This window comes from Haemaphysalis longicornis, unplaced genomic scaffold, assembly GCF_048455015.1.
Source record: "Haemaphysalis longicornis isolate Haplotype H1 unplaced genomic scaffold, Haemaphysalis longicornis Haplotype H1 scaffold_10, whole genome shotgun sequence".
NCBI lineage: Eukaryota > Metazoa > Arthropoda > Arachnida > Ixodida > Ixodidae > Haemaphysalis > Haemaphysalis longicornis.
The window spans coordinates 100,088,763-100,106,952 of record NW_027526204.1 but is presented as its reverse complement, the minus strand read 5'-3'; the positions used below and the strand labels follow the sequence as shown (position 1 = coordinate 100,106,952).

Genomic DNA, 18,190 nt, shown 5'->3' with positions numbered 1-18,190 from the left:
AGACGTCCCCGGTACTCCCGTGTGCTGCTCTGGCTGCTCGCTCCACTTGCTCCTGTTCGCCCAATGGAATTCGCCATAACAGAAGCACGGATGGGCGTAAAAAATGCACTGACGATTACCACACTGCCTGATAGCAAATTTGTGCGCAGCGCGAGCTGCAGTCTTCTCGGTCACAGCGCATTCCTGCTGCGTCCCAGGAAGTATTCGCGTGATCAGCGAACGTACGGCGGCGTGCGCTACTCTGCTGCTACCTCGTAGTGCGCCGCCGCATGCGGCCAGCATGCTGCAAATCGTGTTGGAACCTCCCGCGCAAATGTCACGTGGTTCGGATTAGCCCCGGACAAGGCAGCAGCGAGCGTGTTATTGCATATCGTGTTTGAACCTTCCACGCCGCGCAAACGTCGCATGGTTTGGATTAGCAGAGGATGGAACAGCGTCTAGGGAAATGTCAGGGGGAGGGCGCTCCTTGGTGGCGACGCATGAGACGTGTGAGGGATAGGCAGTGAGAGAGAAGACGCCGTAGTAGCTGGTGTCGTACTCTACTCAACACTTCGCTAAACGTTCCTGTTTTCTTTCTTTCGTCGCTGCTGCGTTCACTGACTGGGTTGCGCGGACATAAAACGCCGCTCCCGTGAAGCATAGGTAACGGCTGCGTGGGGGAAGCCCTTTCGGTTCCCCCTAAAACGACCGAAACCCGCCGTCGCCATTTCCGGTCAAATTCACTTCTCCAAGTAGCTGCGAATCCCTCCCGTTAGAAGAGAAACAAACTTCCCCAGCTGGAACGCCGGTTTGAGCCTATATTTCTTTCTAAGCTTAGAAAGCCTTCCAAGCGACATTTTCGCCGGTGTCTTTCACGCCTTAGTATGCGCCATCACCGGTTGCTGGTTTGTGCGTGCGAGGTTTGCTGGTAGAAAGAGGGGAGCGTGCACGCACAGCTAGGCTGCATTTCGCTAGCGATGAAATGCCGGTTGTGCTGGTTGAAGATGTAGATGTCGAAATAACATGGCTCAATGCGGTTAGTCGGCTGTCCTCCTTAATCGAGTGGTTCGGGCGTGGGTTGATGTGCTACACAGACATCCTACACACGCAGTAGGCTGCATACGAGGGGGAAGGAAAACGAACAGCCACATGTTTGTGTGCAAGAATGGAGCTCAAGGGATTCCACGTTTTAAATCTTTATGGGGCTGATGCGTGCCGTTTGTTTGGAGGAAGAAGAACAACAATTCAAGCGTTGGCCCGAACACAAACGCGAATGGGCGCAAAAACAACGGTAAGCTGCTGGCGCCGCAGTTAACGCCTGAAGTTCAGCTCGTCGAGTAGCGGCGAATCCCTCCCGGATGAACATCAACTTGCCGGCGTAGAACGCCGGCGTAAGCCAATATCACTTCTTCAGAGGGCCTTCAGGGGATATTTTGATGGCGCCTGTCACTTCAAAGCACTCGCACCTGACTGGTTGCCGGTTTATGCGTGCGCACGTTTGTAGTGGAGAATAGTGGGAGGGCGCAGGAGGGGCGTGCGCGCGCAGCTATAGGTTTCATGTGCGTGCTGATGGATGGTATGTCCGTTGTGCTGGTACGAGGTTTAAACGCGGACGTTAAACGGCCCAATGCGACCTGTCCGGAGTCAGTGGTAGAGCGGATTGGGTTTGTGTGTTAGACTATGTTCATACTACCGACGCAAAAAGTGATCTATGCACGTAAAAGAAGGCATGTCATGCAGTTCGGTTGGCTGAGATGTGAAATGATGTCGTTCTTAAAGGGATTACGAGAGTTGCGGCAACAGTCTGAACCCGGCCTTACACAAACAGTAAGATGCTTACGATGCGGGAGGGCCACAGGCAGTTCCATGTTTATCTGCAAGAACAAAGCTTGGATCCTTTAGGGGTTCATACAGCTAATGGGCTAGGAAGTATGTTCCATCGCAAATTACGATAAACGTGTTTTGTTTAGTGTACTCCTTGGACTGCGTCGAGCTTTGCAGGTCATCCTTCTTCACAGAGTGGAAAGGCACTAATTTACTAATTTAAAAGGCACTTTTTATTTACATTGGACGCGAAAACGCGCCGGCGACACTAAAAGCCCTTTGAGCGAGCCGAACGGTCGCTGTGCAGGCGGCGGCCACGGCCGCCAAGTGGCGCAGGCCGGCACAGGTAGCTCGAGTGATAGCTATCCAAGTTCCAACCATGGCAGCTTATATGAGAAAGGAGTTAATGATGCGATGGCAGGTTGCATTAAAAATTGTCATCTGCACCACTTACGAGAGCGGCAATCGAATATCCGCCGCAGTACTAAGCCGAACACCTACAGAACACCAGTAGGTGTTCGGACCTGTAGGCAGGCCGGCCGGCTGCTCCCAGCGCACGTCTTGCCACCCACAGTTTCGAGCGTCGCGCGTCGTTCTTTAGTAGCGGCAGCATTTGCACTCGCAGCGCCTGCGTCACGTCCACGGTGGCTTTTTAATTAAGCGGCTCACGAGATCAGTACCTGGGGGCATTCGCAGAAACTGCCGCGATGCGGATTCGACAGTACTACGGCAGCTCTGCTCTGTGATATCCCTCCGGCGATCACGTGGTCAGCTTTGTTCACACAAAATCCATCGTTTCGCTGCACCCGCTGAAACCGAAACTGCGACTGCCGCAGTGAAAATGCCCCTAATTAAACAACCGCCGCACGCTGAAGCAAATGAGGTTTCTACAGGTGATAAGTAGGTCACTAGCTACTTATCGCAGCAAAAAAAAAAAAAACACAGCGAAATCAGTTCGTATTCGGAGAAAGGTGCAGAAACGTGGTAAACTAAACAGCAAAATCATCCACCTTCCGTATCACGACGACAACGACTGAACGCGAAGCTTTCTCTGTGCGAAATCAAATGGCGACGGCTCAAAGTGAAAGCCGCTGCGATCAAAAGCCCGAACTGCATGAGACTCAAAGTTCAACGAGTCAAACTTGCAAAAGCTTCCCGCTGAACCATCGCCGCCGTTAGACGGAGGGAGCATAATTGCTTTGTGTCCTGTTACGACTGTTTTGTATTCCACATTAACAAAAAATGGCTGCGGCTTAGATCAGCTAAGATATGCAAACCAGATATGCAAATCAGATATGCAAACCAAAAACTTGGCTTAGTCTGGTTGAGTCTTGGTTTCGCTTGGTTAACCTTTGCTCTGATTTAGCTGTATTGCCGACCACGTCTCAAAGCCGTTAGGTTCGGTGCAACGCTCACAGGAGGAGGCCGGGCGAACGCGGCGTTTCTCTTCGCCGGGCGCGACACGATTCACGTTGCAGGAGACGACACAGCGCCGCATGCATCAGAGGCTGCGGGGGAGGTGTCGGCTGCCTCGGCCGCAGCGGCGGTGGCATCCGCAGCTCGTTCGGCGCAGAACCACCGAGAGCGTGGCCTTGTGCGGAGCGCCGACAGCGAGCCCGGCGAATCACGTGATGTGCTTCGAGGGTTGCGTCACCGGGATTGTCTCTCCGGTCAAAAGGTCATTTGTGCATTCTCTACAAAATCGCTGGACGAAAATTGTAAAGCAAGTCGCTTAGCGCTGGTTTGGGAGTCCGGCGAGTCGCTTCGCAATACATTCAACAAGTGGCGCAGCAAGCGTGAGCGCTCTGCGCCGCCAAACCAGCGACATGCTCTCGTAAAGCTATCCTGGCGGTGCCGACGTAGCGGGCCGCAAAAAAATTAGCGTTGCGTGTGCGGAAACCGCATAGCCACACGCCATGAAACGTAAAGCGAATATACACTACTTTCGAGCATTCCGCAAAGTAAAAAAAAATAACTATTTTACACTTTGCTCAGAAACGGTTACTGAGAATGGAAAGCTGTGGCGTATTCTACCTGTTTTAAAGATTGCTAATAGAGAAGGCAACTCAGTGAATATTGGCAACAATTAAAAACTCGGCGCTCTTCCCATGGGATCGTTTTCGAGAGGGTCTTGTGAAGCCGGCAATGTTCCCCCCAGAGTGGTAACAAACCACCCCACTTAAAATCATACCTTGGGCGTGTTTGCGGTTTGAGGTATTTCTCCCTATAAAAAGGTATGCCTACGCAAAATCAGTTGCGGAAAAACACCGCACATCAACCGAGCGCGGCACGAAGAAACAGCATGGAGAGCGAGCACCAGTGAAGCCGACGACGAATAAGAGCATCCCTAAGCCACCTAAGCCGAGGTCACGCGGGCGCGTTTCGCAGCGCCACACGCGGACGGCTCACCGCCATCGAGGCATACGTTTCTCTCTCATCACGGTGACGGCAGACCAATCCTGAGACAATGTCCACTCGGATTTACCTGCAGTTTCGACAAGTGGTGACGAGGGGGCGTGATCCAGGAGATGTCCGCATCCACCTGGAATGTTGTCTCATCCATGGGGCAGCCGCAGACATCGCCGTCCGCACAACCTTGCAGGCAGGACTCGCAGAGCAGGTGCGAGCAGGGCAGGAGAGCTATCTTGTCCGGGACGAAGCCGCAGAGGCCACAGATGCGTGCGGGTGGCAGGGGGTCCTTGAAATGCACAGCCCTGCAGTCGACACCACTGGCGAAGCCGCAGAGACGGTACGACGAACCAGGCATTTTTCTTAACGCGGGTGTAGCGTTACGACGTTCACTCGCGGGCGACGGCTGACGAGAGCGCGCTCACACATGCAACGCTTTTCGTTGACTGAGAGGTGGGGAGGTTAACGGAAAGCAAACTGGAAGAACTCATTGGGCATCAGTTGTCACGCTTTCCCACCTGCAACCCTCTCGCCCACCACTCTAGCACCGCAATGCGATTCGCTTATTCGCTGTATCCTCCGTTTCACGCTCGGAGCATATTTCACAGCCGTAGTTTAGGAACTGGCCGACTGGGCGCAAAAAATAGAGAGAAAAGGCGTCAGTGGGTTTTCTTCGCCGGCGTCGGCGCGTCCCGCCTCCCTGGCGCCGTGAATCCGTGGTTGGCGACGTCACGTGGTTGGCTCTCGTCGCTCGTCGACGTTCAGCGCAGCCCGAAGCTGGCAGTGCTCCTCGCATGCAACTGCGACTGGGGGGCCATCTCCGAATGTTCCGATTGATACGATGTATCTCTTTTGGCGCGCGGCTGGCGCCAAATCCGTCATCGCCGCTCTTTTTAGGTCTGGCCTGTTCGCAGCTGTCTAGGGCTTTCACCGTTCATGCTCAAATTGTGTCATGATAATGCGCTGTTCTGCCAACTATAATTATAACAACCGAGTTGCGGGAAATGTCCCGGAGTTCAGTTTCAGGTGAACATTTCCAGGAGAAACTCGGAATAAAGGTCGGGTTACTCTCAAATAATCTTGAAATTTGATGACTAAGCAATTGACGCTTCGAATCTCTATCAAAAAACTCGATTCAACATGAACGTGTGCTGCATATTTATACGAGGAACAGGGACAGTGGAAATGACAAAAACAAACGATGCTGCGCAATCTAGCAACTGGTTTATTGAAAGCCTTAACTTTATTTAGTAGCATGCGACGGTGAGTGTGCATTCATTTCGAAAATAGATAAATCACATCTTCGTGCGCGTGGGCTCATGTGCCATTGCATTTTTCTTTATCATATTGGTCTCCTCTTCTGTGGCCGCTCTTGCGGCGCGCTGATATATTTGTCAGGCTCTACAGACAGCATACTCTAAGGCCTCAATCACTTCCCAAACCCTTCCGGCCTTTGAGCGGATAGCACAGTTGCTGGTTGCTCGCTGCAACTTTGCCTTGCATCCGTATTTTGCGCAGTGGGCTTCAAGGTGGCAAGGCAATTGTAGTTGACTGCAAGTATTGTTGTGCACTCGCAATGTATCGTTTAAAGACCGGCCCGTTTGTCGGCTGTATGATGCGCCGCAGTGAAGTGGAATATCGTAAACAACTCCAATTGCGCACTCGACAAATTTGCTTACGTGTTTTTACGCCACAAAATTTGCGTTGTGCGTGTTGCTTTGGCGGATTCGCTTTTTGCTCATCGCCTTATTTTTCAAGGCGCTGAAAACACAACTTCAACAGTGTGCTTGCTTGCCACTTTTTTCTATCTATGCGACACTTAATGCATGTACGGTAGCACAACGAGGTTCTTTTTGTCAAGTTCTGCCTATTTGGGGGGCATCGCATTTCGTTTTCTGAGCATTTCTCGGCCACAGAAACCAACGTCTGCTTGGTGTATCCGCTGGACCTTAGGCGTTCAATTCGAAATAAACTTTCCCGAGCGCAGTGTGGGCACAATTTCTTCACAGCTCGCATCATGCTTGACGTAGCAAGACTTCCTTGCCGCCTGGTTTTTCAAGCGAAGGTTGTAGTGGCTGACTTGCACCGTCGCTGTACACCACGCCTGACTTGCTCTTTGGTCTTACGCCACGTACGCCGGTACGCCTTGAGGCAAAGTCAAAATTAACCACGTGCTCTAGTGCCGGTGATGGCGATGATGCCATCCAGCTGTTTGTCACTTGGGGGGTGTAAACGAACCTTATCCACGTGATCTTAATTAAGCACAGCGACGACGATCATGTTGCCTTTGTGGGGTTTCTACGTACCCACTCGGGGGGATTAGCCAGGGATGAAGTGTTGAGTGTGTCACAATTGGAGCTTATAGATGGAAATATACCGTTACTCAACACGCACCAGTTGCGAAACTCCCCGTCTCATTTATCAAAACCGGTCCGCGGTATAGCCCCCTGCACTGGGGTAAAGAGGGACGAGCACAGGGCAATGTTACTAGCCTGTCAACGGCAGGCAGAACATTAAAGTAGCACTCAAGTGTTGGCTGCTGCCGTCGTAGTCATAAAAAGAAACACGAGAAAACTGTTCGAAAATGAGTAAACATTTCCGAGTATATGTTTTCAAATTCGAACAGCAAGCACAAACCACAGGTCGGGAAAGCGTAACCTGTGTACTGTTACGAATCAGTCCGCCGCAGTGCTTCGACCTGTGTGTCGCACTCTTCGGCTGTGTGGCGAAGCCTCCACTACGTGCGCCTTTCGAGCAGGCCTCCCCGTCGCTGACTCACGCTTGCAGCCGTCGGATCCAAACACGGCGCTACATGTCTGGGAAAGTCCGGATATCTGTCGCCTCTCTCTCTCTCTCTCTCTGCGTGATTGAAACTTCGACGGAGGCAGACGAGGCATGCTTCGACTTGTCCGAAGGACGCGGAAGCCGTTGCGGAGACGACCTCTCTCCCCTCTCTAGGACTCAGCGTGCGCCGCTACTACCGGCCGTTCACGAACTTTGGAAAGTGTTGTGTGTGTCTGTGCCGTTCGTGTAGTGTGCACAATCTAGAGGGAACGCTTGTTTGACCGTTAGCGCTTTGGGTATAAAATAAGACCCCCCCCCCCCCAAGCGCTGTAGTTCATTCCTGTTTGAGAAGTGAATAAACGCTGTCACTCTGCTCTAGTCCTGTACTGTAACCTCGCCCGTCGGGGCATTGTTCTCATTGTTATTTAGTTGCCTGTTGCCTGTCCAGTAAACAGTTTGTTTGCCAGTTAGCTAGAAATTTCTGTTACATTACTTTTCTTTATTTAGCATGGCTGTCCGCTCTGCCAGGCACTACCGTTCAAGCCCTATGCTGCATTGGTAGTCCTCACTTCTGTACAGTTTCTTTCTTTTGAAAATAAAGTATGATTACTATTATTATTATTATTACCACTATATCAGCTGGGACACGAATGGTAGCCCCAAGGAACGCCTCGTTAATCAGTCAAAAGCGATTAAAAATTCTCTGCCGCAGACCACGACCGGCTTTATAGTTAGCGACCTGCCCATCCCTGCGCCGATAATGGGAGCCAGCATACCAAAAAGTTGCCGTCACGGAGGAAAGAAAGAAAACTTTTCTTTCCTCCGTGGTTGCCGTGTAGCGAATGCGAGCTCAGTCTGGTGAGGCTACGTTTAATCTCCAAACTCGTCGGCTTCGCTTCGGTCGCAGTGGGGCCTGCCACTGCTGGCATAAAATGTAGTGGTCGTATCAATCAATTCTGATTCTACCGATCACTCCTATAATACCGGCCAGCAACGAGAATTCACAATTAGGTCTAGCCTGGTTTCTTCGCTATGCAAACGCCCGCGTACACAACTAAACCAAACTGCTACGATATGCTCCTGATCGACTAGGGTCCTTTAGTTTCACGCATTTTCGTATATTTAAACACGCTGAAACTTTATCGACTTCGCTTTACATCGAGGAGCCTCCTTCCGACGCGAAGCATGGGCAAATTTTCGCAGGGAAAGCTGGAATTCGTATAAACATCCAAGTAGCGCCATTCTGTACTAGGAAGCGCCGTTATTCTTGCGGGAAAATAGAATTTTTTTCAGCGAAGGGAGCACTGATCGACGGTAACATTTTCAACGTGTGCTGCGACGTTTTCGCCAACACGTGAGCGCCAGGTTCGTAAAAGCTCCGTCGGGGTGGCTAACAAGCCCAACAATGACATAGTTGAGTATGGCAGCCGTCTTCGGTCATTGGTTGCGGTGAGAACTACAGTTACCTTCGGGATATCTTTTTTCAGCAACGGCCTCCGTACCTAAGCCATCGTAACCTGGTGACAAGAGATTCCCTTTACCGGGCGCCTGCCGCGCTCGCTCAGCGGTACGCAACAAATGCCATCGCGTACGATAAGTTCACTGAAAGTGCGATGCAAAGATATTGCGTGAGCTTTCAGCACATTATTTCGGGAGCGCGTTCCTTTTGGCTAGTTTTATCGCCGAGCCTGGCATAAGTAGACTATATTTGTTACGATGGAACAACGCAAACTTATCGGGGCGAGAGAAGGACGCAACACCAGCGGTCCTGTTGTGTCCTTCTCTTGCCTTGTTCAGTTTCCGTTTTACTGTTATGAGCAATATGAAAGGGAACACAGGAACCCGTAAAAAACACCCTCAGACACAGCAATCAGTGGTACAAAGCGGCCGCCGTCGGAAACAAAGTGGAAAGGGGGACGCTGTTCTAACATCTGTTCCCCATCCCGCCGTGCGTCTTATCGGCTGTCAGACGATACCACATCACCGGCGGAATGACATAAGCTGCTGCTTTTTAGAAATTACAGCGGGGTGGGAGTTCCAACAGTTAGTGAAAGAGCGCCCTCCTTTCCCTCTTTGTTTTTCACAGCGCCACCCGCGTATCGCTCCGAGTCTGTTTCGAGGCTGTTTGCCACGCGTTCCTGTGTTCCCTTTCATATTGCTCATAATAGTACCACCATAATGAATGTATACCAACTAGCAAAGTTCTCGACCTTGTTATAACTTACAACCTCTGCATCACGCTGACTGCAGCTACTCTTTCAAGAGTTACTTTTCATGCTGCTGCTGCACTGCCTCACAACCTGAATGCCAAGAATGCGCGGGGAATTTCCGACGCACGCGTTTTTGTGATTGTTTTACTCGTGCTATGCGTCGTAAGCCAGTGGGAATTAACCCCGAGGCAAGTGCTTCTTCCTGTTATTAACCTGTCGGCGATTATTACAATCGAAAATGTTGCAGGGTTCCTTTAAGTGGTGTATGTTGGACGTGTCAGCTGACCATTAACGCCGAGCGCTACCTCCTTTTCATCTCACGCCGAAATATGAAGAGGCCAAGGAGAAGCACAACTCTTCCACACCCATGCGGGGTCCTTTCATTTCATAGACCCCCTTCATAGTCATGAAATCGTGAGTCCACAGCCAGACATCTTAACGTACGGTGGAAAGGAGACCTTTCGAAACAACTTTTAGACACTTAATACATGCACACATTGTGCGATGTTAGAGCTATTTAGCTTTAATGCTGAGAGTGCGTATAAATAAAAGTTGACCACATATTTCCGCGGGGGGAAACCATGGGGTGATTCGACCCATCTGGGCGGTGCTTGTTACGGTTGCGCCGACCATCGCGGTAGCAGACCTGTTAGTCTGCATTAAAATCATCGGTGGTCATCGGATGTCATCGGAGCGGCGGCGGTGGAGCGACTGAGCGGAGCGGCGCAGTTATCGCGTTTATATGTACCGCGCATTAACGGTGAGGGGAATGAGAGAGAGAGTAGGGCATGCGCATGTGTTAACCGAGCGCTAACGCGCGCTGACGCACAGCTGGCATGGAGAGGGGAGCGAGCGCTAACGCAAGATGGCGCTGCGGTGAGAGCGGCGCTACCGCGCAGATGTCGTGGCGAGGAGAATAGGGGAGGGATGCGGACGGACGCCGGATGGAGGGACAAGGCGAGTTAAAGAGATGTGTTGCATCTAAAAGCTAAAGCTTTCGGACAACTTTATGGTGGGCAAAACGTGTGAACAGAAAACTAACTAGGCGACGGACGCCACTTACAACCGGCATGAGACGACATTTATGCCACATTTTTCGGGATCCAGTAATCTCTGAAGGTTGGCACACACACACCACCTAGTTTGACGGTAAGTCCAAATTCTCAGCGACTGTCCAAAAAAAATGTCACTATCGCCCATCAAGCCGCGCCTGCGCGAGTCGATGCCCACGGGCACCAGAGAAGGCCGGCCGTGGCGAATGACGTCACGTCGGCCAACATGGACGCGCTCACGGCACCGTGCTGTAATCAACGGGACAAGATACAACAGGAGCGCCAGCTTGGCTATCTCAGACGTTCCGTTCATGCCCACAACTCGCCGCGCACTGTGTGGATGGCGCTACGAGTGGGCACAATTACCTTGCCTTTGGGCATGGTGTCAAGGCAAGCATTCAAGCATGGAGGAAGAAAACGTTAGGCGATGGCTTCACTTCAGAACCGCCAAGTCTATTGATAAAGACTTTACCGCCCCTCCCTGAAGAAACGCGAGACGCGCGTAAGCTACAAGTGTGTTGAACGTTCGCCTAAAGTGCGTGCAGTCGATCGCCAAACCTTCGAAGGCCCAAGCTGCAAACGAAGAAAGATCCCATTAGACTATCTTTCGCGCTTTGGGTGAACGCATTTATGAAAGATCTAAATGTATACCGCTGCGTGGTTTATGAGATAAACGTATTCTATTGTACTCCTCGATAGATGCGTGTATTGCGTTATTTGGAACCTTCTTTTTTCGCGAATTTAAAGTAACCGTTTGGACACAATGCACTCCCGGTTTCACGCATGTGCCGAGTGTTTAGAGATCTTAGAGCTTTGCGGTCGGCCAACCGGTCTATGGGGAAATGGATGAGTTTTTTTGACAGAATGTCATCGGCCCCCCCAAAACAGCTTTCCCTTTAAACAAATTTGTGCAGCTTGCACGAGTGCTGCAAGGCTGGAGAAACAGCAGAGCTGGTGGCCCATCTCCCCGCGTCGGAGACCCGGCTGTAGCACCTCACATGGATTTACGGACATGCCGCTAAACATTCCCCATGGCTGTCAGGCCCGGATCGTTTATTCCGCAGCCTTTCAGATCTCCTGGAGTATACCGCGTTAGCATGCCCTAAAACCCGTCGAAACCGGCTTCGTGAACTCGGCGTCGATGGCGCCACCTCGGCATTTCTGCTCGCTACTTCATGCGCGAACGCAGCTGAACTGGCGAGAAGAACAAAACACTTCGCAAATTTTTAGTGCGAAGCAGTATGTTTAACCCCTCAAGTTTTCATTCCGGTGAAGCTGCTTTACTTGGCGCCACCGCAGTGCTCCTCTTCACCCCCGCCCACCCCTATTTCACAACTATTGTTCCCCTTGCCTCCACCGATGCCTTTTTCACGAGTAGCGCAGTCGGCCGAGAAAGGCAGTAGCGCCATTGTCAGATGGACGTGAAAACCACTGGAAGCCGCTGCCACAAAGAGCGTTGATGCCGCCGTTGCCGCCTTATATTACACCTGGTCGAGTGGTAACACATCCCCTCCGGATGAAGGCTTTTGATTGCTGCGTTTAACGCGCCAACGCAGCGCAAATGATGAGGCGCGCCGCAGTGGAGCGCTACAGATTAATTTTCACCACCTGAGGATCTTTAACGTGTGCCGAAATATCGTACACACGGGCGTTTTTGCTTTTCGCCTCCACCAGAAAAGCGGCCGCCACGGCCGGGAATCAAACTCGCGTCCTCATAATCAGCAGCACTGCGGTGGGTCCAGATAAAGGGCAACTTGCTCGCTTTTTTTTTCACCTTGAAAAGCTTTCCGAGCTACATCTTCGCCGGTGTAGTTCACGCTAAAGGGGCCATGCAGCCAAAACACAAGTTTGGTTCGTTCGAAAGATCGCCTCGTGAGAATCACTGACACCACCTTTAATGTACTATCGGCGTCAAATGAAACGCGAACACGAAAATATGAACCAGAACGTGCAAAATTGAAAAATGCTGTTCGTACAGTTCATATACTGGCATGTTATTGGGATGTTTGGAAATCCACTTTTCCCAACTTTATTTTTGTAACTAATCCACGCGTCATTTTGGCTTTCATGGAAATAAATCGCGGTATTTGTGTGTCCAGGTTCATATTTTCGTGTTCACGTTTCATTTCACGCCGATAGTACACTTCGCTCAAATAAGCTACGTAATTAGGAAAAAAAGTGAACGGCCTTGCTACCCACTAGCTCCTTTCCCGCAATAGAACCTACAGTGAAATCTCGGTATAACGAACTTCAGGGGACCGTGAAAAATTGCTCGTTATTCTGAAAGGTCGTTATAGTGAAAATCGCAAAATTTAAGAAAACAAATAGTATTTCAATGCCTAAAACGACCTACGTGTACAGCAGTGCATCCCTGGAGTCATTTGTCACAAAAAAAAATATACTAGTGATCATGAAACAATGTGCATTTATTTAAAGTGGATGCAATTTTCATTTAGCGCGAGCAGCACAAGCTTCCTAGCACGAAGGACTCAAACTCTTACACATTCCTGGGGAGTGAATCAGTGGCCGTGCGGTTTTTCCCCGGACATGTGCGGAGGTTTTGTATGCTGTCCACCACATCCGCAGTCGTCGCGTGCTCGTCGTAGTCTTCGAGTGCTGCTGCGGCACCCTCAAAGGCATCGTTGTTCATGCCATCCTCGCTGCCATCTTCACTTGTTCATCCTGAACGCTCACGGTCTGGGCAATGTCCTCTGTTGTCAGCTCCGCTGATGTCCGTGAAGATCCAGCAAGCCACGTGAGCAGCGGCGGAACGTAGAAAAAGTTGGGGTGAGCGCGAATAGCGCGGCCGCGGCTTTCGGGACGGAGAAGGCTACCCATGCTTCATTTTTTCTCTTCTCCTCACCTTTTTTCTCCCTCTTGCATCGGCTGCCGCATTCCGCGGAGCAAGTTGCAAGACGTCCTCTTCTTCGCTGCGCTTTGCCGTGTCGTCTACTAGCACACTGCCCCGGTTGCCGCGATTGTTTAACGGACTTCTAAGAGTCTCCGGCCTTGAAAATGTGAGTTCGTAGTACTGAGGTGTTGTTAACATGGCACGGAACTAAATAAAACGATCGTTACTTTGAAGCGTTCGCTATTCTGAAGTACGTTGTAGTGAAATAATTTTACATTAAAACTATAAGCAGTCGGCGTTGGATTTCTTAAACGCTCGTTAATCTGAAAAGTTCGTTAATGTGGTGTTCGTTGTACCGAGGTTTGACTGTATCATGTTTATGTCCCAGCTCTGGGATGGGCTGAGGCCGGCAAAAGCCAATGCAAATATGCAGGGCTTACAAGCTTGCCAAACGAGCTATTGACACCTAAACATAGGGCACATTCTTTTTATAGCAGTGAGAATGGCGGGGTAAACAGTGAAATTTACGAAAGTACACGTAAACGGAAGTAGCGATGCGTACTGCTGTTGGTACTGTGCGCGCAATGCTATATAGTCTTAGCTACACAGCACTGCGGCACTTTGGTGCTGTCTCAGACGACACTAGCCGATTGGCGTAAGCGACGGTGTCTTACGTGGATATAATTGTCGAGGGAACACCACGCTTCACGAAACGAATATATGTTGTACTTTAGGAAAAACAATCCAGGTACCAATACGGCCACAAACAAGGCAAAGGTGGAAAACGGCCCGCCGCGGCATGATGGCGCCGTCTAGGATGACTACTGATAAACAAGGCTCCGCAGCAGCTTGAAGACCTGCTCTTGTGACGTCATTGCAGACGTCATAAAAACGCGATGTGGTCGGAGAATCTAAATTTTAACGTAAATTCATTAATATGTCAGTGAATAAAGCACAGTTTGCTTCCGGACAAGTCAGGGGCACTATAAAACAAGAAATGTTCCACATAAAACGAGCTTTTAGTCTCGTTGCACGGCCCCTTTAAACACAGGCCCACCACCGGTTGCAGGTTAATGCTTGCACGCGTTGCGGCCGGAACGAGCTGGGTGCGAACGCACAGCTAGGCGTCATGCCGGTACCTATGATATTGTCACGAAACCAAAGACGACACAGTTGTCTTGAAGGAAAAACACGTTTATTGGAGCAAACTTGTGCTCCCCTAACATTTCATGGCATACAGAAGCGGCGAAGCAGCAGTCAACGAAATGACTTGCGCAGGCGAGTGTCGAAAATTGAATACCCCGGCGTCTGCTCTGCACTCTTTCTTTCGGCGCCAGTGTTTCTCGAACCGTCGATTTACATCCAGAACACTGTAGATCAAAGGGAATTATTCTAGGCAGGTGACGTTAGGGCGAAACGCTCTCCTAATCAGAACGAGATAACCCGTGCGGCATACAAATGAAGAATGAAACACGCGCTTCGCTTGGGACACAGCTAACACAGCCGGACGCGGCCGGGCGGCAAAAACAAAACAACCAAACCCAATGCATGGTTCGCGGCAATATGCCCGTTGTGCTTGTGGTAGAGTTAAACGTACAAGTCTCACGGCACAGTGCGACCCCAACAGCTGCAAACCGTGGTCAAGCGGTTTGGATTTGTGTTGGTGTGTTACAGAGGCACTAAGATGCTAACGATGCCCACATGTTTCTGCGCTAAAAAAAGCTCGATTTCTTCCACATTTTAACTGTGCGACGGACGCATGCCGCTCGCTCAGATGAAGAGCGGGCATGAAGGAGCGCTGGCCGAAACAGAAGCGGGAATCGGCTTAACAGCGCAAAGCCGCTGCCACCACCGTTTCCGCCTCAAGCTCCAGTTCGTCGAGTAGCAGTGAATCCTTCCCGCATCAACAGCAATTTGTCCACTTGGAGCTCCGACCTGAGCCACTAAGTCTTCAGATTAAGTGCTTGTCTAACCACGCGCACAACTGGGTTCCTGTTAATGGGTGCGCCGGTGTGGAGTGGAGAGAGGGGGGCGTACACGTGCAGCTCTAAGTTTCACTCCCTCACAGATGACATATCCGTTGTGCTGGCGAGAGGCTTAAACGCGGACGTCAAACGGCCTAGTGCTGGTTACTGTGCTGGTTACTACAAACGGCCTAGTGCTGGTTACAACGCTGGTTACTATTTTCAGTTGGCGCCACGTGCCTGGTCTTGAAGAAACATTTCGTTTCTGGCAGGCAGTGTGATAAGCGAATAACAAAATCGGGGGAGGCCCTTGCGCATGTGCGCATGTGTTGCGCATGTGCAGTGAGCGTGCGGACAACGCCGCGACGACGCAGGAGGGACATGCCTCAGAGCAAGAGATGCGTCGCATCTAAAAACAAGAATTCTTAGACCCGCTGAGGCCCGTACTGAGGCCGTCAGCGCCAGTACCCATATTTCCACCTCGATGCAACGGAGATCGATAAGCGGAATCTTTTTAGCAGTTACAGATACAGATACACACGAAGCGACATCATACATAGCACGTGGGGGTGCTGTGCAGCGAATCATGTCGAAACAAACGTCCCGTAGTGTTCCAACAGCGGCCGGCAGTTGAATGCCCGTCCCATATGTTACTTTTTGATTTGTTTATTACCTGGCGATCATTCGAATTTTATGCCCTTACAAACCTAACTCTTGTGGGGACCATGTCTGTCCCCATGTCTTGCTTAGAGCTAGTAGGCCGGCGCCGCCGACATACAGCCCATTATAGCCGCGAACCCCACAGCCGTCCAATCACAGCTCAACAAGGTGCACACGTGAAAAGCCGGACCGAAATGGCCGTAAGGACACACGCGCCAAGAAGGACGAGCCACTGTGGGGGCTCACCTTGGGCAGCGTACAGCCTCCCAAATTTTTAATATTATACCGGGAGCGACAACCGACCGGCATGCATGCGCCTTATCACGGTGTTAGCAGCGAAATAGGCGAGAGTACGCGCACGCGCATAGGGCTATCTTCTGTGTGAGTGCCATCTCCTACGCTGTTTCCTTGGGAGTGGTACAGTCATGGACAATTCAAATACGAACCGCGGAGCGCACGGTCGAAGATACCGGTACCGTCACGTGGCAGCGGCCGTGGAAGACGCACAGACATGCGCAGTTGAGATGACGGGAGCGAGGCTGCGTGTACCACTGCGATATGTTGACCTCTGCTCGCTCGCATGATTGCCTTGTCGCCATGGCGCAAGAGCGCTGAAAACAATTGTTACCGATGCGGCTCGAGAGTATCTGCGGCCACTGTGCGCTCGGCCAGGGGGATGAAACTCCGTCGTTTTTCTGTCCCGTGACTGCAGCGATCCTAACGTTTGGGGGCTGTACTACATACGAGCATAAGTGAACGTTGTTGCTGCATTTTATATTTATTACCAGGTTACTTATTAATTACGGAGTTTTTAATATGCAAGTGAACATAAAAGTTGCGGTTCTAGACTGCGAAAATACGAGCACCACCCGGAGTGGAAAACCGGAACCACGCCTTCCTGCTTCGCACCGCAGAAAAGGGGCGTTTCTTGTCGCGCCCGCAGGTATGCTACGATCCACGGTGTTCTGAGGGCCGTTTTTACCACCGTGAAGTTTGTTTCATCGAAACAGACGCATGAATGGATTCGCACCGTCATCACAGATCGTGCTGTACTGAGTGGTGTCAAAATTCTTCACGCCAGGCCGCATAAAATTCTTTTGAATCCCGGCGGACGAAAGGTACGATCTGCATGCTGCTCGTTTTGCTTTTCTACGCTTGCACGACATAGCAGGACGCGGTTGCAGCAGTAGATTTATAATTTAAGTGCTCATACACGTGCACTACTTATTTATTACATTCTGATTGTATTCTTTTCCTCTTGAATTACGCATGAAATGCGTGGCAGAGCATCTGGGAATTAATCCAATGACTACATTAGCTACACACGTTTGTTTATACGTGCGTTATTGATTTAATGCGTTTCGATCGTGTGTTTTGCATTTTAGCGCAAGTGAATGCACGGTATGCAGCAAAATGTATATGAGGCAACTATAGAATAACTAATGCAACAGTGTGAGCTTATCTGCCCTCTTTTTATTATCTTTTGATTGCCTGCGTTTAGTATGTTTTGGTAGCATGCGTTGTAGTTGTTATTATTAATAATATTATTATGATTATTATAGTTATTATCAGTATTATTGTTGTCGTTATTATTATCAGCCTATTTATGTCCACAGCTGGAGGAAGGCATCTCCCATACACTTTTGGCTCAAAGCGTGGTTTCATAGGTTCATATCGGATTGTTAGCACAATGTTAACTAAGTAATGACTACATCAATTATTTTATTGCGTTTCAGTTGTGTGTTCTGCATTTTGTATTCACGTGAATCCACGGCACACATCAGAATGAATGTGTAGCAATCAATATACAAACTAAGCAATTACTGTATATGTTTATAATACAATCATAACTATATTTCCACCACTTAGGTTAGGTATAACTTTATTGTTGCCTGCAAAACGACGGTTTGTACTCGCCGCGACGCGGGCCTGGCGTCGACCTAGGGTTTGCTGTTACTCTGCACAGCGCCAACGCACCCCGTTGCCGGGTCGCCTGGTCTGTGTTTTTCGAGCGCACCCCGGGCCTGCTGGACGGCCCAAAGTTGAACGTCCTTGTCGTTACTGCGCACTGCTTCTTGGAGTTTCGGCGGATAAGTCCTTGACTTGGCTTCGTCTGGAAACCGGACACAGTCCCAGAAGATGTGCCACTGGTCTGCCAGACCCACTTTACACACTTTGCACAGACCGCTCAAATAAAGTCCTGGGTGTAACACGTGCAGCGTTGCCGGCGCGAGGATGGATCCGGTTTGGAGCTGCCGTAGCAACACGGCCTCCTCCCGGCTCAGTCCTTGGTGGGGGGGTGGCATTACCCGTCGAGCTAGGCGGTAAGCCTTGGTGATTTCGCTGTAGCTTGCTAGGCGGTCTTTGCTCTCGAACCACCACGGACGGTCGGTCTCGGGGGAGCGGAAGGTAAGTGCACGCGCCTCCGAGTGAGCCGTCTCGTTGTGGTTGGACGTA

The 18,190-nt window shown here is 50.6% G+C and overlaps 1 protein-coding gene and 1 long non-coding RNA gene across 3 annotated transcripts in view; one reads left to right on the top strand and one right to left on the bottom strand.

Moving 5' to 3' along the window:
* Positions 1–4,997, bottom strand: part of LOC144158954 (uncharacterized) — a 76,726-nt gene extending 71,729 nt beyond the window's left edge. The window contains exon 1 of one of the 2 annotated variants that reach the window (XM_077690169.1): positions 4,289–4,997. In XM_077690169.1, the coding sequence (XP_077546295.1) occupies positions 4,289–4,570 (282 nt within the window). In that variant the 5' untranslated portion in view covers positions 4,571–4,997. The remainder of the gene's footprint in view (positions 1–4,288) is intronic. The other variant, XM_077690170.1, reaches the window with a different exon arrangement.
* The window catches only part of LOC144158956 (uncharacterized), an 84,593-nt gene that overhangs the window by 35,306 nt on the left and 31,097 nt on the right, over positions 1–18,190 (top strand). The window lies entirely within an intron of this gene.